Source organism: Cyrtonyx montezumae, unplaced genomic scaffold (assembly GCF_038088225.1).
Source record: "Cyrtonyx montezumae isolate F1298 unplaced genomic scaffold, pur_monq_1.0 scaffold_2, whole genome shotgun sequence".
Classification (NCBI taxonomy): domain Eukaryota; kingdom Metazoa; phylum Chordata; class Aves; order Galliformes; family Odontophoridae; genus Cyrtonyx; species Cyrtonyx montezumae.
This window is the reverse complement of record NW_027071936.1, coordinates 46,698,550-46,722,760: the sequence shown is the minus strand read 5'-3', so window position 1 is coordinate 46,722,760 and position 24,211 is coordinate 46,698,550. Positions and strand designations below refer to the sequence as shown.

Genomic DNA, 24,211 nt, shown 5'->3' with positions numbered 1-24,211 from the left:
TATAGATCCTGTTGCCTGTCAAATCCATGTGATCAGATGTATGTCTCAGGGAATTTTGATAGCTGATAGCTCTTGGGATGGGTAAAGAAGGGTGCCTTCCAGACAGCTCCAGCCAGATCAGCCTCTTCAGGTGAGCGGGGACAAAGGTTTCCTGCCTGCTGACAAATCTACAAACTGGTAGACTAGTGAGGCTCAAGCTCTCTCCAAATCTTCCTGGGACAAGAGAGCCAGGATAGGTTAGCAACGGTCTGTTGGGACCCCAGCCCTTCCATGGAGGATGAAGGAGAAAGAATGCTGCCTCTAATCTCCTTTTTGGCTGTGGATCAACTTGCCAACGTGAATTCTGTTGCACTTTCCATCCGCTAGCAACTGTCTGTACTGTTTCTATGCAGAAAACCTTTTCTGGTGGTGTGAGCAGATTGCTGTCAGATGCTGTGCGTGTTGCCAGCAGGAGCATACGTGCTGAAGGCAGATGATGGGACATGTCTCTCTCCAAAGATCACACCGCAGTTGTTTTCCTGGCTTCAAACAAGCGATCAGACAGACCAGCTAGTGGAATATAGCCCAGGTGCTTTATAAAGGTCCATGAGCAGAGTCCAGTGAAATTCTGAAGTCCAGTGCTGTGGTCAAGAGTTCATAGAGGCTGACACTGAAGTGTCCTTGCTTTTTGCATTCCTCGGTGCTTCTGGATAGAAGCCACTTGCTTCCTGCTTGGCACAGTACTCTCCGATTGTAATGTACTTCCTCTTAATGTCCAGAGGTATAACGATACAATTGTAAAGCCATTAAAATTAATGCTGCAAAGGAAGCAGCTTAGTTAATTGCTTGTGCAAAAAATGCAGTGGTAGGCTGAGCTATCTGGCTGAGGCACATCAAAGCCATTAGCTGTTAACCTTTTGAAGACTGCATAGCCTTGTGCTACAGTGTGGAAATCTGCCCCACACCTTATCTGGGGGAGTTACACATTCATTTTTGGACAAGTAATGTAAGTAATAGCCTAGGAAATTAATCCTCCTCTGCTTGGAGCAGTGTCCTGCTAAAGTCCTGGCTCTGTTACCACTTTTGTTTGCTGCTGCCTCCTAATCTTCATGCAGGAAATACTGTTACTGAGATGTGAATGTCTGTTTCTATTTGGGGGCAGTACCGTGCCCTGATTTATTACTGTGAAATGTGTGAAAGGGAGGTCTCTTTTCAGACTTTAAATAAGGGATAGAATTGAACTTGCTAAATGTGTGCATGCATGCAAGTCTCTGCTGAGTTCAGCTTAACTTTTTCAGTCCATTCTGTATACTGCTTCATCTCCTTGGCATTTCTCTTTGAATTGCACTATTTCTCATGCAGAATTTAGAATTAAACTTGTGTTTCCCTGTACGGCCAATGCTAAACATGCTGTCTCCCAGCTCTCCTTCTTTTCCTTTTTTTCAGCTATGATGTGGGCATTACTGGCTCTCGTTTTACTGTAGCAACCAGAGAAATGCTCCCAGACTTTGTATGTGGTATCTGTGCGCTGGGCTCTTCTCTGGCTTAAGTGCCAGATGTGAGCCTCACCCTTGCACCTGTCATGAGGCAACAAATATCAGGCCATAAATTGATGGAACTGTGGGTGCTCTGCCTGCTCCTTGCCTTATATAACTGGATCTGGGTGCGTTTCATGTGGCTGGTTGTACAGCCAGCAAATCTCACTGGTGTTTCCAGCTGTCCCTGGATATTTCTAATGCCTTCTCTGAGCAAACACTGCCTCATGGCTGTTGTCCTTTGGGTACTGTTTTTAGTTCAGTTGGAAGCAGACTTGCTGTTTTTTTCCAAAACCAATCCCAACTTTGCAACTCTTGCCTAGCAACAGCTTTAAAGGCCTTTGGGTACCAGCTGACCGTGTGCCTTGCTGGTAGGCCTTCCTTCTCATTCAAGCTCCAGTAATGCAGTCATAGAGGGTCCTGGAAGCTGCCTGGTAATGGCCTGTCTGCCAGGTACGTGACACGCAGGAGGAGATGGAGACCATGAGTCACATAGATAAGAGCTTAGGTGTTCATGGGACGTATGTGTAGCATGCAGGCAGCAGCTCGCCTTTGGCTGACTGTAGGAGGGATTCAAGGTCGTTTTGTCAGCTGCAGAACTGTGAAGTGACTCTGTCTCCTTGGCCAGTAATGCGTGGATCAGGAATGCCGCATTGTTGTTTTTGTTGTTGACCTGGCTGTCCTTCCTGCCTCCTGTTCTCTCCTGCCCACAGCCATGTCAGTAGGCAGCACACTTCCATAAACTGTGTTCCCAGCTGGTTCCAACTTGCTTGGCAAGAGGTGTTCATGTATTACTTTCTGGAGTTACAGCTATACAAAGTATTAGCACTGCTATACAATGTATCCTCTGTCATTAAAAAGGGAGGATGGTGAATAGGATCAGTTATTTGAGGTTTCAAGTAATCCAGGGTAATTTTCAGTGTAATTAATACATACCAGGAATGTGACCCTTGCTGGGATAACAAGAAGATCTGGATAACTGAGGTGATAGAGTACAAGTTGTGAAAACAGTGCCGGAAAACTGTCTGCATAGGTCAGTTGCACAACCTAATAAAACTCTCAACTGTTGATGTAGAAAAACAGTTTATATAGTTTTTGTTGGGTTTTTTTTCTTTTTCTTTTTTTTTTCCTGATGAAGAAGTAGAAAAATCTTTTCTGTTTGTACAATTCTCGGATGTTTTCTTTCATTAAAAGAGGCCAGAAAGTAGTTGCTTCTTAAATGGTAATAATTTCATGGAAAACATAACTTGACATGCCCTGAGAACATCACACAGATCTGATCCAGACATGCTCTTTTGCTGTTCTATTTGTTTTCATAGAAAATACAAGCAAATTTTGGTAAAATAAAAGTTGCTACAGACTTGTTAGTGTATATTAAACACAGTGTACGTAGATCTCTCAGAAAGTAGCACCTCCTATTTATTTCCACAGAAACCATAACAGCATAACAACACTTTTTGATAGTGCAGATTCTCAGCTACAAAACACTATTTTTTGATGCAGTCACAACCTTAGCTATGCATTTTTGCCAGTGATGAGCAAGAACCTAAATGCTGTGCTTGTAAAAATTTGCATCAGCGGAGGTGACCCACTGTTGCCACTCCTGAAACACACCACCCACTGCCTCACTGTGCTTACATCCACTGTTTGATCTCCATAGTTATTCAGCAAGTAACAACAAATATCAGTGGGTGCCTGCATTTTGCCTGCATGGAGGAACTCAGTGATACCCCTTTCCGTCTTATATACTTCCATGTCAGATGCTGTTTTGTCAGACTGTCCTTCTGCTGCCATCTGTCACAGAGCAACCAAATGTAATGGGATATTGGCAGGAAGGTTCAACCTCTAATGCTGTACCGTCAACATCCTCCTCTGATGTTGTGGGCCAACATAATAAAATAGGAGGTATTACTTTCAGAGCAACCCTTGTATGTTTTTTTCATTAAACAAAATATGAACAAATGCAGGAATTTCATCAGTCATTAGCCAAATTAGTAACAAACTTGCCAACCATAAGGAACATTTCCCAGCAGTCACTGTCTGAACTTCCATAAAGGTCTATAAAGAGGTAGAAATAAATTGATAAATGCTTTCTTTTCACCAAAAGGACACACAGCATTTGCTACTGAAGTGAGAGTTTAGTAACAAACTCTTGTTTAAACAAAAAGAAAAGAAACATGACTTTGTCTTTGTGAATTGGCTTTTGTTTTGATCTGTTTGTTTTATTTGAGAATCAGGTAGGCTAGCTTCATCTTCCTTAGTGTTCACGTCAGTGTTATATTTTTGCAGTGCTGAAGATGAGCTGAGTGCAGTTTGGTATTTTGGTGAGCAAGAATTTTAGACAAGGAAGAAACTGAGTTAATTACATCCTCTCAGAGAAGCACTGCAGTCACTCAAAGATTTGAGTAAGCAAGGTATTACTGGAATTGTGATACTTGGGTGTTACTTTTCATAAATATCCCACCGGTTGTTGCTTGCTCTTTCATTCTGTCTATAAACAACCAAAAGAGAAGAAGTCAACCCAATGCTATGATTAGTTTGAAGAAGTTGAGGAGCCATGAGGGCTGTTCTGAAAGTAATGCTTTCTATTTTACTACATTGGCCAGGGTGTTAGAGTGGCTCTACTTAAATTTAGAGGATGCTTCTTGTAACCATGAGGACTGTGTGAGAAGGTTCCCGAATCTGCCTAGGGTCAGCACTTGCAGTATTAGACTAAGTTGGCTAGTTTCCAGGAGTTTGAGACCTTAAATGCTCTTTAGTCCTCTACTCTCTGGTTGATCACAGATTAATCACTTGCTTTTTTTTTAAATACTATTACCCAATCTTTTGAGCCACTCAATCCTGATTAAAATTTACTTTCTAAAATGCAATCTTAGAGAACTGAAACTGCTTGGATTCCAGACTTTCACATATTTTTCTTTGAAGAACTGTGAGTCATTGTAATCATGCTTGGTGTTTTCACAGTAATTCCATAAAAATCTTTTGGTTAGTTTTATCTTCTGAAGAGTCATTCACATTGCTTATTCCATTTTTTTTTTTTTTTGGCTGAAATTTAATGGGAAATATTAGTAATCCAGCACTTAGGCCTGCATACAAACTATTATGTAAGCAAACTGGAGATCAAAAAACTTTGCAGATTGCTGTCAGTATTATCCCTCACAGCTTCTAGTGTGATTTATTCTATTGGTTAGTGGTATTGTTTATATGATGCATATAAACTTGTCCTTTATAACTTTACAATACATATTAGAGAACAAAGTTGCCGGGCTCAGGATAGGAAATAAGTGGTCACATAGCTCCATAGCCCTATTTTTTTCTTTTTTCCTGTGGGGATACATCTATTGACTTTATCAGACCTCTATGGCTCTGTAATAGGGTGTTCAGGTGGAAGGGCTGATGAGCTGGAGCACAGTGCTGAGCCTAAACTGCTGGCATCCACACAGCAGTACCGTGTCTTGTGTGTATTCCCTAGCCATTAGCAAGGCCAGTGTAGAGGTTCTTGCCAAAGCCAGTAAGTCCTGCTGCTGGCCTTGAGCTGATTTTGGGTAGTCACGTATAACATTTGCACTCCCTAGAAATCTGCATCTGCAGGAGCAGTTTGGAGACGTAAGCTGGCTTGGGGCTGGGGCTCTGCAGTGCTTTAAATCAGTAAAATTGCTGGTAACTTGTGTTGGCTCTGAAGCCAGTACAGCTGCTTTCATGGTCCATGAAGCTCTGAATAGTCTTGCAGGACTCTGCTGCTTCTGTCCAGATACACCTCTCTGATCAATGAACTGTAGTCTGAGTTCCTCTGTTGAGTAAAAGAAAAAGTGATAGTTGCTTTAAGTTTACCTTTTTCCTTTATATGCTCTTATCAGCTAAGGAGTTGGAAGCCTGTTATTTGTAGGACTCACGAACATCACTGCTAGCCTTACAACTGAAGTATAAGCATGGTTTGACTGTTTTCCTCTACAAACAGAAGGTAATTTTCAGTCTAGTTAGTATGGAAGCTAGGATATAATCTGAAATTATAGGAATGATTTATGAACAGTTGCTGACTTTTTTTTCCCCTCTCTTTTCCAACCACCAACAAACATGACAAGCTATTTCGGATGTTCTTACCCCACAGTTCTTATTCATAAGATTTTGTGTGATATGTATTCCTTCTCCCGCTTTTGTTACTTGTTGTACTCTTAGAGGAGAATGAATGTAGCAGTACACCTCAAATGCACCTCCAGTGTGCTTACAGTAAATGGAAGGACAGGAATATCTGTTGTAGGGGGAAAGATCTTTTTCTGCTTTACATTCCACTGAAGAACATTCCAGAAGAACCAGAACAATTCTGAAAGAGCTGGGAGAAACCCTTGCAATTGGAATACACTGTATTAAAGAGGAGTTCCTTTCTTTCCCTTTTGATTTCATACCCATAAACTTATGGACATTCTTAAATACTGTATATGATTATGCTACTTTTTATCCTTCCTGAAATCTTAGCTTGTAAACTGTTCTGCCATCCAAATGTAATACATGATTCCTGCTTTCCAAATAGGCCCTCAAAAGTACATTTGCACAGTATCTAGACTAAATCAAAAGTAGTCATTTAGTTTGGCTATTCTGCATAGTCCACCTCAATTTGGAGCTACACTAGCTTCATGAGCAGCTGTATTGTCTCTCAAATTCCATCTAGGGAGGGCTTTACTAGTGCCCAAAGAAGGACAGAAAATAAATTGTTGCCAAGCTGTTGGGTGCTCATCTTGCCTCAAATGTTTACTGTAAAAAATCTAAAAACTGTCAGTTATGGACATGCCACCTGAATCAAATGGATGTTTTCAAATCTGAGAAGGAAAGAGCAGACAAATAGATGGTTATGTATTTTAATTGCCTAAATTACTGAATACCACAATCTAAGTTAAGAGTAGGCACTGATTTAATGACTTTTTTCACAGATACTTTGGTTCTCTATAAGATGTACTTGAAATAAACTAAATTATTTTCTTCCTCTTTCTTTCCTCATTGAAATCATTCTAGACATCTAAAAGTGAAATTTTTTACTTTTTTTTTAACTGAAAGTGAAAATAATGTAGGTTTTCCAACTGGAATTTGCTGGAACTTCATTCAGTACGAAAAGTTAATTAAGAAAAAATGAAGTGTTCTTTGGACTTGAACAGCATTTCATACTTGCAAGGAAACCCCAACCTGTACATTAAAGAAGTCCAGTGTGTTTTATGTAATGTTGGCATGAAAATGCAAAGCTGTGAGTGGGGGGGAATGTATGTCAGGTATCATGTAACAGCAGCAAAGAGATTTCTGATGTTTATCAAACCTTGAACACCCCAGATTATTAAAACATATTCCTTGGCAATAAAGAATAGATGTTTAATTTGAAAGGAGAAGAGGAATTTGTTGCTTTTTTTGCAGAGGTCATGAACTGAGCAGGAATGAGTCCTCCTTGGCGGTTTTACTATTTTGCTGTTTGCCTTCGGGAATAGAGATTTGGTCTGATCTTAACAACTACTGCCAGGCCTTCAGCTCCCACAGGCAGCTTTCCTGTGTCTTTTGAGGCCCACCTACAGCAGCTGTACTTGGTTTTGGGATGCAGAGGCCCCCCAACTGCTCTGGCTGTTGAGTATCCTGGTCCTTGTGTAGCTGATTACTGGCTTTGCTGTGAGGATTCAGAGTGCTGGCCAACTCCTCCTATTGGCTGGTGTCAAAGAGAAGATAGCTTTGTTTAATATACCAAGCACAAGAGAGCATACCTTGTAAAGGAAAAGAACAAGAATGTGAGGTCGTGCTTGTAGTTGCTGCTATTAGAAGAGGTGGGTGGTGGTCCTACATTCATTCACCTTCAGAAGTTTCATGTCAAATTGTTCAATTTTAGGTACCTGTTTCTTATGTGCCTTTGCAGTTTCAAAGCTTAAAAATATACTGTATGAAACTTCTACTGTTTTCTGGCCCTGGATTTTAAATGTTGTATGCGCAGCCAGTTAAGTACAGACAGATGCAGCAAAACCTTCTCAACCAAGATTTATCGTTCACATATTTTTATAAAAATCCTGTATTTTCCAAGACTGTGCAGCTTGAATGCAATCTGCTTCTATGCCTGAACAGGAAGACAGCAGATAAACGACAAGGGTAGAGTAGGAGTTAAGGCTGTAACTACAGTATCTTTGTGTATGATAGATTAGGTTCCCGTGTTTCAGAGTATTGTCAGGTTTAAATCTTCCTGTTGCTTCTTTCCAGTTACTCTTCTTGTCCTTGCTATCTGCTTTGAATATGGAGAGAGAGAAAAACTAAAAACAGTCTTTGCAGTGATGACAGGTTGAGAAGTATTTTTTCAGATGTGCTTTAAGTTACTTATACTGATTCATTACTCAATGATGATAGATCATACTAGTCGAGTAATTAATCAGAAACACCTTTTCAAGTGAAGAGGTTCACGATGCGCAAATTTTTCCTAGTTTTCTTTTCCCACTAGCCCTACTGCATCTCAAATGACCTGTGACAAGCTGGATGTGATGGTTCACTGAAGTAGTCAACTGTCCTCTTCCTGGAAAATAAGGTTATTTTCTCCACAGTGAAAATATAGAGAGCAGGCATTGGGTAACAGGGCTCTGAAATGTCAGATGTGATAAAATGATCCCATGTAACTTGGAATTTGGTGGCAGAGAAAGAGAGGTTGACTATGTGTGAAAATACAGTATTTTTAATAGATCTACCCATATATTTTGGGCAAACATGGAGAAAAGTTATGTGAAACAAGCGTATGCACTAAAGTAATCTTCATTAGCACCACAGTACAACATATTATCAGGAATACATACATAAATAAGTTTTGAGAAACATCTGTTGTGCTGTGGCTTAGCACATGATTGGCAGTCATGAGAGGTAAGGTTTGTTCAGCAGGCTGTAGTTGATTGCTGTCTGTAAAAAGATGAGTTTGTGTTGGAGTGTAAGCTGTTAGCAGTGTTCCTTGAGATTACTCCCAGGGGTGAACTTTTTGGGTATGTAACTCAGGAGGTAATTCAACTTTATTTATCTATGAATTCCTTCTTTTCATATGTAGATTGATAAGCTTTCTTACTATAATTTAATAGTTATGATTTATAGCTCTAGTTTTAAAGTCTATGTATTTTAGTTTAGTTTGCTTGGGATGGCTGCCTTTGAGATCTTTGAAGCAGACTGACATTCGGAGTACTTTTCTTAACGCTTTGTTGCATCCTGATGGTAAACCACACAAATAAATCAAACTTCAAAATCAACATTTTCTTCATAGCTGTGAGTGTCTTGCCCATTTTGTTACAGAGCTTAGTTGTGAGAGAGCTGCCCCATGAATGTGCTGAAAACAACAAATAACCAGTCCACTTTCTTGGCCTTAGCATGGCTGTTACCATAAAGCATGGCATCAGATAGGCACCTCTTCTCCAAGATAGGGTGGATGCTGACATCTGGCTATGATTTCATCAGCATCAGAGCCAGTGAATAGTCTGAAAATGATTTGGGCTTTTTTTTTTTTTCCTGCCTGTCCAAGCTCTAGTCTTTGTTTCTGTAAACAGAGCCCTCTTACTCTGGGCGTGTCTTGGGTCTGGCAAATCTGAAGAAGCATCATCTGATTGCTCTCTTCCCCCAAAGACTAGGATGTTGACTGAGCCCCCGTTTGTTTACGTGCTTTATTTGGGCCTTCAGGGATAATGGCCTGATGCAGCAAGTTGCATGACCTGCTTAATCAGTGAAGTCATGGGGTTTGTCCTGTTCTCACACTGCACACTTCTCGCTGTTTCCCATGTGGTTTGCTCTTGCCTCTTGAGTTGAAGGCTGCTCTTGCTCCTGTTCTTTCAAATGGATCCCTCCCTCCCCCTTGCTCTTTCATTCTCTTTCTCTGTTATCTTTCCCCTTTCCAATCCGTAGTTTCTTCTTTCCATGGACATCACATTATGCTGCAGAGATTTGAAGCTCATGTTAAAGATTTTCAGGAATAAGATATATCATGTGTTTCAGTCATCTTATATCCAGAATGAAGTCTTCACTGCCTGTCCTGGACCTGCCATGCCATTTTGTATTTTTGTTTTTGCCTTTTGTTATGCACAGATATTCCTTCTGGGGGGATTTTGGTTACCATTGTACAACTGATGGTAGTACCCTAAGTCACCAAAGAAGCTTACAGATGTGTTCAAAATGCGTTACAGGTAAAGATGTCAAAAAGCAGATCACCTGATGGTGAAGAATCAATTCAAGGAAAAAGCAATTTCTTAAGCCTGAGTGTTCCGCTGTACTGATTTTCTTGAAGAAGTGCAAGTTTTCATTTTTAAACAGTGCTTTTTGATATCTGAAGGACAAGTGTGCACACAATTTGATCTGTGTAATGCTTTTCATATATTCTGCGTCTGTTTTGTAGATATTCCCCCAGATTCTCATGGCACGGTTTTGTTTTGATTTATTGTTTTCAGTTAAACATTAACATACAAAGACTGAATGTGCTTCTGCTTTACATGAGCCTCATGATTGGAACTATTAGCCAAAGATTTTGTTGGATGCCAAAGAAGCCACGAGCAGCTCTCTGAAAAGATAGATGTGGAGGAGCTTTCCTTTGCCTCACTTTCCCCTCCTTCTACCAGCGGGGGGTAGGTTGTATGCTGCCAGGGTGCTGTAAGGCAGTGGTACTGCTGTGGTGCACAGTCTTTGTGATCTGGGCACTTGCAGGGCTGCTGCTCAAGGAAACACATGCCCTCCTTTTTGACTGCCCAAAGAAGAGCAGGAGAAGGCCTGCTATTTTATGCCAGGACAGTCCTCACTGACTGCTGGCAGAGCTCTTAGAGCTACTGCTGGTCAGGCTTTCTTTCCTGCTGCTACTCCAGGCGCTCTTGGCCCTTTTCCCTGCTTCTCCTTCAGCCTCACCTTCAGAACAGTACAACTTCATCTTCGGCCACTGTGTTATTCTTGTCATTCTAATCTAATCTATCACAGGGCCTATTTTTTCTCCTGGAGGCTTACACGGTTCCACACCCAGCAGTCATTTTCTCCTTTGCCCTTCTGCTGTTTTCTGTCTGTCTGGGTGCTGGGGTGTGCTGCTCTGAGGAAGAAGAGGAGACAGCTCCTTCTTGTCCTTCTGTGTTTCTTAGGGCTTCTTTTGAAGCGTCTGGGACATGGACAGAGGTGGGTGGAGGTTTTGTAGTGCCCACAAGTGGCAGCTGCTCAGCCGAAACCCATGGCTGTTGCTGCTGCAGGTAAGGAGGCATGGAGCAGGGCTAGTGAGTTCTGCTTTCCCACCCTGCTCCCAGGGTCACCTCTCTCCATTTTTCCCCATGTTGTGTTTGATCTTGGCTATGTGAGGCTGGGATCCTTTGTGAGGGGGGAGAGAGGGAGGAGGTTATGTAGCTTTTAACCCCGCCTTTAATGCCCCACTAGGGTTTGCCTTCAGATCTGCTGTGCTGCATTCTATTATCTTCTGGAGAGAGAAACATCCTAAGATTCCTAAATGGACGTGTCCTGACTGTGATGAAGTTGCTTCTGAATCTACTGATTAGGAATCCGTCACAGAAAAAAGTGTCTGGTTGTTTTACTTTATGCACAGTGTCCATACCCTTTATACAGTAAAACATATGTGGGGGAGTTGGACTAGATAATCTTTAAGGGTCCCTTCCAACTCAAATGATTCTATATATGAAAAGTTGCCTTTATTTCTGTTCAGAGTTTCTGCGGGGTGGATGTGGATTGAGGATTTGTGTGTTTTGTTTCAGCCCGTGAATCTGTTAAGGTCCGTCACTTTTATATAAATAAATTATCGTCATTAATTATGTATATAAAATTGAGAGATGAGGGAATGAGGAAGAAACACTGAGAGTAAACACAAGGCCTTTAGGAGTCTGAATTAGAAATGGCTCAGAAAAGCATTTTGAAGATGGATATTTTTAGAAATGTGCAATTTATTCTGGAGCAGAGAAAATTTCAACATTCCAGGGATGAAGAATACCACCTGTTTGGCAGCAGCTGTCCCACCAAGCCGGGCAGCCCTGCTGGCAGCCAATTGCATCTCCAGTGCTCAGATGTGCTGTGCATGTGGTGTTTCAGTCACTACTCTGCGCAGACATATAGCTCTGTTTTCTTTGGTTTTCCCTGCATTTCTCTGTGCATCTCATCTGGGCTGTGTTTGTGGTGCATCTGACAAATGATCATTCCACAGCAGTAAGCTGCAGTTCTGATTTGCAGTGTGGATACAGCGAGAATACTTACTATACTATTGTGACAGATGAAAGTGATGGAAGTGGGCCAAATTCAAGCAGTTTTCCATTGCATCTGATCAGCAGATCCTATGGAGGGAATTTGCCTGCTGTGAATATTTGATTCTCACTAGCTCGAACTGTCTCGTGTGTTGGCAGTGCTACTGTGTGAATTTGTAGTGGCTTTCCAGGGTGTCTGTCCTACACAGCTGCCAATTTCTTCTGGTTTTCATAGGGTTTAGGATTCGTGCTCCACATTGTGAGGAAAATGACCTAATGCAATATATTGATCATGTTGCTTCATACCAATAGCACACAGGTTATCCATCTTTTAAAGAGCAGCCCAAAAAATCACGGTTGTTTTATTCTCCCCCTTCCACCTTCATGGAGGTACAATTCCTCTGCCTCTGATCCTGCAATGCGTAATCTGCAATTGGTTGTCCTTTGTTCTGAAACTGAGGCAGCAAAAAATTGATAACTTTTGCATTTCCAATATTTTTAAGTAAATGACAGTGCATGAAGTGCTGACCTCATCGTGACTGTCAGGGCTCTACTTAGGCAAGCACAAAGCATTTGTTTTTTAACTCGTCAGTGTTTCCTCTGCTTGTGTCTTTTATCTGTCACCACACTGAAGCATTTATCTTCTGTAAGCAGCCTGTTTGTGCTTGAGGTTGTTTAATAGATAAAAACTACTTTTCTACCTTAAAATCTTGTACAATTTACAGAAGAAATTAAGCTTTAAGCTCACTCTTCTGCTGGATGTACAACAAAACCAGAAGATGCTGATTGAAGAGAGCCACAGTGTTGTGGATCCAAATCACACAAATCCAGCAGGAGACAGCTGCAGGTCCCCAGGGCACATAGTATGCGATGTGAAGACCAAGTAACTGATGCTCCATTTGCTGCAGCTTTGTCAATGCAGCCAGCAACCACTGAGAGGAAGGCACTGACACCTCCCTTTAGTGTATTGAGAGAATCATGTGGTACTGCTTTGTAGGAGGGAATTCATTTTGGTCACATTGCCCCTAAGAGTGTGGGGCAGTGAGTGTTGTCTTTTGATCCCACGGTGAAAGATACAGCCCTGCTAACTGAGGCATACCAGCTGGCTGCTTTGCGATCCTTGCTACTGCTCTGCCACCCAAATGCATGCCCTGTTTAACTTAGCCAAATTGTAGGGAGCTGGACATGCACACTAGATGTGTGTTTTCAGTCCTTTAAGGTAAAGGTGTTTTAGACACACTGCTGCTTGTGTATGCAGCACCTTCTTCCCTTTTTCTGCTATGAATAAGTGCTACTTTATCATACAGGACTACAAAAAATGAGTTGTTAGAGCTCACAGATATGGAGCTATATTTTTTCTCAAAAGATGTAAGCAGATCTTTCTGAGAACTGAAGAAACCAGGGCTTGACATGGTATGGTAATCCAGAGAGAAAAACCTTCCTAGGAGCTAAGTGTTAGTGGTAAGACTCCTTTCACTCTTCGGTGGCTTAGGAGTACTGTTCTCCAGCATCTTAATGTAAGAACAAAATACAGGTTTCAACTTTTCTGGAGCAACTCAGGAAATGTTTGGTTTTGCAGTATTGTGAAGTGCATTTTGACTTGGGGATAGGCAGCCTAGACAGATTGACCAGAATTTCTGTCACTTGAAAGCAATTTTTGTTGTCACTGTTTAATCTTGGAAATAAATTGCCAATTTTAGAACAATTGAATAAAAAACTATGAAACTGTTAACTGAAAAAACTTCTTTCAGTGCTCACTGATCACATCTTGTTGATGTCTGTGGTTATTTGTGCCAGGATAGGACAGCAACTACCTAAGGAATTGTTTTAGTGATGGTGTTAGTGACTGTTGACAATGTTATTTTTACAACGAGCATCTGAACAGAAGCCTGTACAAGAACAGGCACAGGGTTGTGACACTGCTTTTTGGGGTTTTGTTGGTTGTTGTTGTTGTTGTTGTTGTTGTTGTTGTTTTGTTTTTGAAGTGGACGTTTGTTCATCAGCAGAGAACTTGTCCACGCTAAAGGGCTGCCAAATGACTGATACTTTTGCTACTGCTTATTATAATTTGGATATGAACTTATGGCATAAAGATGGGAACAATTAGTTATCCCTGGAGTTTCTCCTCCCTTGATTATTTTCTAAACCTATTGGGTTACTGTGTTGTGTGTGTCCTGTATATTTTTGTTAGGAAATGTCATTGGCAACTTTTGTTTTAAAGGCTTTTGCATTTTTATTAGTTTTACACATTGTTCCACCCACCATTTGGAATTGACCAGAACTGTCCGCCTTCAAAGGCTAAACACAAGAGTTATTCATGTTGCAGTTGGAAATACTGTGGAAAAATTATAATGCAAACAGTAAGCCAGATGGAGAATTTTACAAGCATCTTTTCATGTCATGAATGATGCTGTCTCTCAAGGTTATGGGCTTTCTGCTCTCTCAACTGCTATTTCTTTCTCACTGGCTCTGTTCCAGAGCTGTTAAGTTTCAGCCAGGGAAGAAAGGGAGATTTGGACTCCTCTGGATTTCAGAGTCTGTATTTCTGTGTGGGGTGGCTGGTGACAGCAAGCTTTGTGTGTGAGAGTGCTGGCATGCAGAGCCCCCGCGATTAGCATGCTGATGGCTGCATCCTGCAGAGCTGACAAGGCTGTGCTTGCCAGGCTGTGTCAGGGGCACGCAGACAAAACCTTCCACCCAGCATAGAGAGGGCTTTGGTCTCCTGCTGTATGCTGAGAGTTGCCCAGTATCTTCTAGCCTTTCCTTCCTCATTTCTGTAGAATTGGAATTCTCTGTTGCTCAGACTTCACCATGCATGTGGTGCTCCTCCTCTCAGTTCATAGGGCAAGTAGCTTCCAACTGGAGGTTCTGCATGAGAGGCCTTAGAAAGGGTATCAAGCTGCATGTTGTAGCTTTACTTGTACACCCATCTATCATTGCAGCTGCTGATTGAGTAACATATATATCTAATAACTTGTTCTCTTGTTCTTCAACACTTACTTGCATATAAAAGCTTTGCTGGTTCTATAAAAGGGGTGGTGTACATGCATATGTGTAAGTATAAGATATATATAAGCACGTGTACACATACAGATTTGATCCCCTCCACACAAACCCATCTGTTATCACTCTTTGGTTTCAAAGTGGTTTCTGTCAGGCTGGGCTAACTCTTAGTTATTGATTGAAGTGACAGTAGAGAACTCTAAAAGTGTAACTCCTCTATGAACAGTATTACAAAGAGTGTTAAATTCTGCTAACAGGTGTTGGCTATCTAAAGTGTAGATCCAAGCATCTATTTGTGGAGAGAGCACCTACCTCAGTTCCCAGTGACTGATTAAGCTCAGAGGGGCAAGCAGACAGTTGTGTGCAGTGAGAGTAACTGGTCTGAGTTTGTATTGACATGCAGTGCATTTTCTGAACTGTTTGCTTAAATGGTGGATGTTCCATGTCTACCTTAACCACTTGTTTTTGTTTCTTTTCTGGCTTGTAGCACACTGAAATTCTGTTGGCAGCCTGTTGCAGTAGGGGAAATTAGGAGGGCCTTCTTGTTTAAAGAAATTGCCAACATCTGGGTTTGGAAAGAGAAAACAAATTTCTTCCAGTTATATTTGGGAAAAAAAAAAAGTTTTATTTCATACTTATCTGGTTTTCAAGCATAACCTATTCTGACTTGCTAAGTTATGTGACTGGCAATGGCTTTGGTTCATTACCTAGCTAATTATGTGACTCTTCCTGAGTTGTTGCTGAATTAGGGAGATGTTGGTTTAATAAGATGACCTTTGCAACTGAAAAGATGTTAAAACTATTTTGTGTGTGTGTGCCTTATTTCAGGATAATATCATCTTATTCTTAAGAGGCTGCAAAGAGCTGGGACTTAAGGAATCTCAGCTGTTTGATCCTGGTGACCTGCAGGACACCTCAAACAGAGTAACAGTCAAGTAAGTACAACAGCAGTTTGTGATTATCATGTTATAACCTCATGTGCATGCAGTTAGATGGTAAGTATTTTGAGGATGGGCAAAAAGGATATAGGACTGTCATTTGTATAAAGCAAATAGGAAGCTGAGGTTTTTAAAACCTTTGGTGCTGGGAGCGATATATGGTTCTCTTCAGCGCCCTTTCTTTAAAGGTTATTTTTTCTGGAAGTTTAGATAACTTTTGTCAAATCCACATACCTTCTATCACACAGATTACTGCACACATACTAAGGGGTTCTCCTTGATAATAACAAATTCACCCTTTCCCTTTTTCCCTTTCCCTTTCCTTTCCTTTTTTTTTAATTTTTTTATTTTTTGACTGAAACACTTAAAAGAAAATCTCCATTTAATGAACTTTTTAGCAACAGTCTGTACATTCTTTGTAAGGTGCTTGTATTTTCAACATTTGATTTGATTTGCAAAGTGATGTAAAAGATAGATATGAAACTGGAACAGAAGGAATTACTTGTCTTGCCTAAGGTAGCACAGAACAGTCTTTAGTTGTAGTCTGTATGGCCATAGATTGAGGTCTTAAACAGAAAATGTTCCTTTCAGGGAAGATTTGGTTATCATGTTGGAACAGAAGCAGTTGAACTATATTTTTTACTAGTTCATACTAATGGCAGTCAAACTCCTCATCCCCCGAAACTAAAGCATCCAACACTGCATCATAGAATTAATGAGATACTTATTTGTTATCTAGAAGTTTTCACAACATTTTTAGGTCTGTCATGTAATATTAAAAAGTTATTGCTCTACAGACAGGCAAATACTGCTGAGTTGATTTAATGATCTTGCTTGATTTGGCCAAAATGATCACTAATGAAATCCTGGTCAAACATACGTGTTTTAGAAAAGTGTATGGAAACAATTTACTAAATCTCAGCAGCATTCTAGTTTTTTTCCCTTCTGGCATTGAAAGCTGGGCTAGTTTTTATGGTGTTCAAGTACTGTCTGGGAAAATTCAAAAATTCTGAAAATCAAATTGGCTGCCTTCCTTACTTTGAGGAACAGTCTCCCACTTTTTGTTCCTTTCCAAGTTTCTGGCTCTGGTACATGCCATTGAGAGGGGACTGTGTAATGAATCTGCAGCGAGCTTTTTCCAGCCTTGTACTAAATCTGGTAACACTGCCATGTTCTTCATGTCATCTTGTGAAATACTGACGATGAGTGGCTGCAGAGATTTGCGAAATAGTCTCTAATCTCCAGATATAAGGACCATTTATCTCTGCTCTAAGAAGCTGCATCTTTAGGAGTTGAGGATAGCAGAGCAGCCAGTAGGAGCTCCAGTGAGAGCTATCCAGAATGTGAGCCTTTTCCACCAGGAATAAGGAACTGTGGAGCTGCCACAGCCCACAGCTGAGTGCAATGCTTGAGAGATGTGAAGTGGCTCACTGGCATGGATATCTTTCCCCCATCAACTCTTCAGAGAAAGCAGCTGTAGAACTGAGCCAAATGTTTTCCCAGGACTATCCAAATTCACACTGAGTAGCTGAGTGAGGTGTACAAGCCAAGTCCGTGACTGTTGCAGAGAAATATGTTCAAGACTGTCTTCTTCTAGCTAGATCTCAAAGTAGGAAGGTGATTTTTTCCCTCTCTTTGAAGACGCTTGGGTTATTTTCGTTGAACATAGTAAAAATCGTATTATTGAACGTGATTAATGTAATGATGGTTTTTAACTTTTTCATATAGGTGCTAACTGAAGTATGTATTAGATCTATTTTTTTTGGATCATTCAACTTATAAAGGTTATGAGCTAATGCTCTGAAGAATTTCATCGTGACTTATTAAACAAAACTTTTTTCCAGTATTTTATTAAAAAAAAAAAAAGAAAAATAGAACTGTTTTATATTTCTTACCAGATAGGTATCAATGGATAAAACTTAGGCATAAAAAATGTTATCAAAAACTCTTGGTTTTAATTTTTGTCTATATCTAGGCTTTTGTTATTCTCACAGATTTAAGTTCATTTATTTTTGTTTTTCTTATCAGAAAACATTTAATGCTGGAGTGAATTGTGTTATAGTAGAAGGCAACTGACAATTCAGGTTCATAATAATAAGGAAACAATCTGTGCTAAATCTGAAATATTCTCTTTTCAGCACCTAAATGTGATACATATTTTTCTTTGTTCCTTTTTTTTTTAAGTGTCTCTGCTGAATTTTGAACTGTTGTTTATGTTTATGAAAACGTTCTGCTTTATTGTTTCTGCAAACTTCCATTCTTTTTGATGAATGTTGGTGCCCAATCTGAGTTCTAGAGTATACATTCAAAAGGTGGAATGTGCTTTACACAGCAGGTTCTTTTAAAAAGGTTATGCCTGTGGCAGAATCTTTATTGCTTCATTTGTCTGCTTTGTTCTTTGTGGTGCTTGTATCCTTAAAACACCTGCTATATTTCATTGATTTCCCTGTAGCCATATGCATGTTCAATTGCTTTCAGAATCTATATGAGTTGCACGATTTATCGATGAGCATAATCTGACTTCTGGAGAACTGTGAAGTGTATTTTAGCAGTGAGGACTTTGGTCTTCTTTTTTGTGCAAATCAGCAACTCTGTTTAAAGGAAATATTTTTGGTGCTGTCCTACATTACTGTGGGACTGTTACAAACACATTTTGTACTTTCTGAAGTATAATTTAATGATTGAAATAATGGTGACAAAATACTCCCACGTTATGAATACATGAATGTGTGAACTACATCTCCTTAGCTTTCATGTCTTTCTAGCTAGCAGAAGCATTCTGCAGACTTTTGTTAGGGAAAATGTGATCTGCTGCATACAAGCTCTTGAAAAGTGGGTCTACATTCTGATTTTTTTTTCTTCTTTTTTTGTTTGTGCGTGTGCAAATAGGAACATTGACTGTAGTAGGAAGCTGAAAAATGTAAGTACATGACTTGGACTATTTTTTCTTTTTGTTGCGTTAATCCTATATTTGAACTCTGTTAGAAATGTGTCAGTAAAAAAAAGAGTGTAGTTGAATATTTCTCAGAAGTCCTCTTGCATACAAATCTTAACTGGGTTGCACTGGAAACTTGGGTACAGCTGCTGTGGCAGAGCAGCCTTAAAGCTGAAATAAAATGGAGAGTGCTTGGCTTTGGTTAGATAAGGAAGCAAACCATCTGACCTCTGTGCTGTCCATCGTGGCTGTCGCCAGATTGGTCTGATTCACTCTTGAGGCTATGTCCTTTCAGCCTTACATGAGTATACTGGCATAAAGTAAATTTCTGCAAAGTATTTAAAATGAAGCAAAGTGATCATTAGATCTGCACAGCAGTCTGACTCTAGTAATATTTGCTAGTTTTCCCATTCTTCCAAATAAATATTTTCTCAGAAAGGCTTATTCCATTGAACTTTAGTGTTGATTTGAACTAATGACAATGATAATAGATTCTGTAATTGTGAAGTGGAAAACAAAATGGCTAAACTTTGTTGGACTCAGAAATACTTATTCTTCCAAAGCCTAACAAGCTGTCTCTTCTCTATAGGTGCCATAAACTGCTATAAATTGAATTTTATATTTAGCTCATATCCCTGTGGTCTGCTAGAAAATGCCAAGGCCTTTTCCTAATAACTTTTCAAGCCAGTAATCTTGACAGCAGGTAAAAGAAGAAAAACAAATGAACAATAGTCTTTCCCACCAACATTTAAGGAGTATCTTCTGCATCCAACAGTTTTAGGAGAAGAGTTTAGCTTTGGTATTTTATAGCACCCTTATGGGCACTGACTGGATGTATTCATATAGATGTGTGGCTTTAAAGGTAAAGATTCAGAAGTGTCCTCTACAATATGTTTGTAGACGGTATATTTCTTCAGTGTATATTTTCCAGGCGCTTGTAAGTGTAGTCTCGGCTGGCAGCCAATCAGAATTGCTTGCAAATGTGACATTATTTAGAGGGGAAAAACAGACATGGATAAAGAAAAGCAGAAGAGAGAGAGTGGTCAGAGAGTGCTAGCAGAAAGAAGTAGAAATGCCGCAACTTTCACCAGAGTAATGAGCAGCAAAATGAACTGGACACCTGCCTCATTGCTAGGAATATGAGAGTTGCAAGTGTTTTCACTCGAGAGCACATACTGTAAAAGATTTTAAATAAATTTGCTATTCTGTCTTGAATAGTGTTGGTTTAAGGAAAATAGTCCAGATAACTTTTTTCCTCTCAAAATATATTAAAAAAAAAAAAAAAAAAGTCTTGGCAAAACCACCTCCTTTTCCTAATGGCAGTAGAGTCAGTTTGTATGCAGTTCTTAAAATGAGAAAATAAAAAACAAAACACAACACTTTAAACTGTATTAAAAATTCTATTCCGCGATTTCATGGTATGTATATTATTTATACAATGCACCATGATTGTGTTTTCAAACAGGCAGCCTGCATGACATGCTGCACTTTCTGGCAGGGCCTCAGCTGTGGTGCTCTGTGGGACTTTGGATATCACGTTTGAATGAGAAATGGGGACGTTAAAGAAAGTTGGTTGATAAGGAGTAGTCAGAAGTCTAGTATATGTGATTGGGGAGGAAGTACTGAAGGAATTCAGGGGCATATCTGGTGGAAGAAGAGTCTGGCAGGTGTAGCTGTCCCTGCATCTACTCAGGTTTTCTTCCAGCCATCATTCATACTTTGTTTTGTAGTTATGCACCTATCAGTACTTCAAATACTGTATTTCAGTTTATTCAACTTTTGGAAGATTATTAACAGCAACTCTTACTGGCAATTGTATTTATTATTGGTCGCACCAGCTTTCCATACCAAAATATTTTCTGTTTATTCTGCAGTTAAATGCATTGCATGCCATGGAATAAGCAAAAGTAATGAGCATTATATGAGAAAACACTGTAAGTTCTGAGGTATTTGACATTTTTAACCAATGCAAAGCACAGATCAGAATTAATTTTGATGATCAGTTTCTAGTTCAAACTGCTGTTTCACGGGTATCACTGCTGTCTTATAACTGAGGATACGTGTGGATCTATAGAACTCTTTGCTTTTCTTACATGACATAAATGACACTGCCTTTGGAGGTGCTGGCATTCACCTTCCTGAGTCTTAATTTCTCCTTCCCTAAAACAACCACTGCACCAGCTACATGAGATCAGGTTTCCTTTGCTGCCTATAGGAGAGAGGGTACATAAACATTTGAAAGTGCAATTCTTGGCTTTTCTTCTTGCTGGTTTTGAAGTGACTCTTGTTTTATGGATAGACATAAAGTCAGAACTTGAATGAAACCATGAACTCTTTCCCATTTAGTATATTAGAAACAATCAGATGCTCATGGCCCTACATTAATCTTGCGCTGAGCATTTCTTAAGCTAGCAGAATACTGGAAGTAAATGTTCCCATATCATCTGGTAAAGTACATTAAGATGATTAAAAATTAAACTACCTTTTATTTCCTTGAAGTAGGCAGAAATGCATTTCAGGTGTTCTGTTTATTCCATTAGTCATAACTGTTTCAATTAGCAACCACTAGTACAAGTACTCTTTAGGCGTTCATTTTTTTCTGTTGCATGTACAGATAGGCATATTTGCAAATGTATTTCCTGGACAGTTTCACATTGCTTGCCTGGTTTTTCTATTCAGATTTATTTTTGCTGTTTACTTTCCAGGCAGACATGACAGGACCATTTTTTATAGGAAATACCAGGAATGTAATGTATTAAGTTACATCTTCTGTTGGCCTGATTAAATTTTCATAGTTGCCTGATGTGTTTATGCCTAACCATTGACAGGTTTGTCCCTTTCAGCTGAGATTTATAACCAAGTCTTGTGCTACTGGACAGTTTAGAATAAATGAGAAGTGCTTAAGGGAAGTAAATTAAGCTAAGCAACTGTGAGGTTGGTTTCAATTAATTCTTATTAATTTCTGCAGGTATTAGTCACCATTTATTGGCTAGGAAAAGCAGCAAACAGCTGCACAGCATATAGTGGATCAACCCTGAACCTGAAGGAGTTTGAAGGTTTACTGGCACAAATGCGAAAGGTATCTATCTTTGGGTTATGTTTTGGGAATGAAAATTTAGTTCAAATGATTACTTCCGTAAATAACGTTTGTTACTAAATGTAAGAGAAGTGGTGGGTTTGAGTACAAATTACTTCGTAAACCCCTGTCTCCTTTGAAAATGTTTCTGACTCTACAAAGCCATAAACATGACTTTTTTTGGCAGCCAGCTTTGTGGTGATATTAATGATGCAGCACTTGATGTGGAACAGCGCTTGAAAATTGTCATCTGGCTCTGTCATCTTCGTTTTCATAGTTTTTGGTTTGAATTATTTTCATTTATGACACAGAGCTCTAACTAGAAGAGCTGAGACTCAAAAGTAGGTGGGACTTTGGAGAGAAAAGATTTATTTTCTTTAAAACATTCATTCTCATGAGCCGTTCTTTCTTTTTTAAGTTGTAACATAAAGTATCAAACCGAAGTATCTAAATAAAGCTGAAGGGTAGAAGGAAGAGATTATGCTTTACGACAGGCATGGTTATGATGAACCTGTGTTTTGGCAGGCTCTAAATTCTGACTGAAAACAGATTTGGTGGCTTATGATTAGCTGAGCTCTGTTGAAAGGGAAAAGTTGCTGTTGATGTACAGTGATTTGGGGACTTGTGGCTGAGCCCTACAGCATGTCTGCAGCCTCGCCGTAGGATACAGCCTCAGCAGTCTTTAGGATGGGTATCCATTCATGTATTCTCTGGGATTGGAAGCAGCAAGGAGCAGACATAGAAGAGGATGGAAGCACCTGGTTCTGATATTACATATGTTGGACATATAGCACATGAAGCAGCATGCAGATACCTTCTCCAGCCCTCAAACAGCTTCCTGCCTACCAGTTTCTTCCCATCCCACAGATCTGGGGAGGCTTTTTGGACATTGTCATCCACGAACTCTGAACTTCTGCACCAGCTGCTGCTCTTTGCTCTTGGATTTCAGAGGTCCAGCACTGGGCTGCTCCTAGACAGGAAACAATATTTGACTGATTGATGTCAGTTTCTACATCCTAGTGTCACAGGAGATGCTCAGTTAGATTGGTAACATCCCTCTTTGTGAGCTCACAGCAAATGTAAATGTGAAAAAAAAGAAAAATTTCTCCTTCTCTGTAGAGGTTTATTTTGGTCTTCATTTGAAAAGGCCTTTACTAATCACTCAGGACTTTGCAATACGGGAGCAATATGACTGAGACTAAAAAGAAAGACAGACAAAAGAAATTGAGCTAATACTTGAGTTGTTTTCAACTCAGTGCAGAAAGGAGCAGTCCTCACTCCAAAGTTTGTAATCTGGATGGCAAAACAAAGGTAAACATTGAAGCTAAGGCAGAAAAAAGTGCAGGTTGATAGAGTGTTAGTGCAGCATGGTGTTAGAGTTTATCTTTTAATATTTAATCCACAACATAAGGCTCCTTTTTCTCCATGTCATGTTCACCCATCTAACACTTCATCTTGGGGGGGGGGGGCATTTGGTGGGACCCCAGAGGTAGGGATTTCAGCAGAGCTCACAGCAGAGTGCCTGGCAGGCAGGACAGAGCCTGCAGGTTGAAGACAGAGCAGGAGACTGGGACTTGATTTGTTGCAGATGTTGTAACTGGGAGCAGAGCAGAAATCCCATAAAAGTTGAAAGCTATATACTCCTTTAATGTAAAAACTGAGCACTTCACCATCCTGAAAAGTCTGTTCAGGTGGTGCTGGTAATGAGGGTCACTGGCAGCTCGTACTGAGCTCTGCTTCTGTTCTCCTGTGGTACTCCATATCAGCTGTCATGGCCTTTTCTCTTTCTAAATTTGAAGAGATTTTGGTTGTAAAATTGGACATGTTAATCATGCTGTGTAACACTCTGATGTTCTTTATAGCTGAGCTTGAGTGCTGAAAAGACACTTTATCATATTCTCTACAGGCAATTTTTTTTGCACAGAATTTAATAATTAAATCTACCATAAATTCAGTCCGGTTTGGTTCTTCCACTATAAATCCCCTCTGCTCTCCTTTTTTAATTAGGAAATCAAAAGACAGCTCAGATATAAGTTGTCTTGGATTCATCTTTTTCTACTTTCCACCCTGAAAAGGCTATTCATTTCTAATTTTATTCATACTTCTCTGGTTTTAATTTCATTAACTATTTGGATACGCATTCTTTGTTACTTTTCAACTGTAAATTCCCAATGACAAAGCGTTCTTAGTTTCTGATTATATTCAGGGGGTGGAATTTCCTGCAGAAATGCATCTTCGATTGAACAGCCACCCTTTTGCTACCAAAAAGTGGTATAGTATACCATTACCATAGTATGGTGACATATTATGTTTTTAATTCGATAACGTGAAAAGCAACGAGCTGTTGTGGGCTATCAGTCCTGCAGATAACTGCTTTCTTTTTCCCATTGATAACATTTGGGAGATGACGTTCGTTCAGGGCAGGACAAGTACCCATTTGTGAGACAGCATTTGACTGGGAGGGATGTTTGCCAAGGGGAAGGCATAAAGGACGTGTTTGCAGAAGTCTAGGATACCATCGTGGTGCCTGCCTCCTAATTCCTGGTGAGCTG

General features: G+C 39.9%; 1 protein-coding gene across 8 annotated transcripts in view; it reads left to right on the top strand.

Moving 5' to 3' along the window:
• The window catches only part of LIMCH1 (LIM and calponin homology domains 1), a 166,745-nt gene that overhangs the window by 83,093 nt on the left and 59,441 nt on the right, over positions 1 to 24,211 (top strand). For all 8 annotated transcript variants that reach the window (XM_065737084.1, XM_065737082.1, XM_065737083.1 and 5 more), the window contains exons 4-6: positions 15,539 to 15,645; positions 18,538 to 18,568; positions 21,552 to 21,662. In XM_065737084.1, the coding sequence (XP_065593156.1) occupies positions 15,539 to 15,645; positions 18,538 to 18,568; positions 21,552 to 21,662 (249 nt within the window). The remainder of the gene's footprint in view (positions 1 to 15,538; positions 15,646 to 18,537; positions 18,569 to 21,551; positions 21,663 to 24,211) is intronic.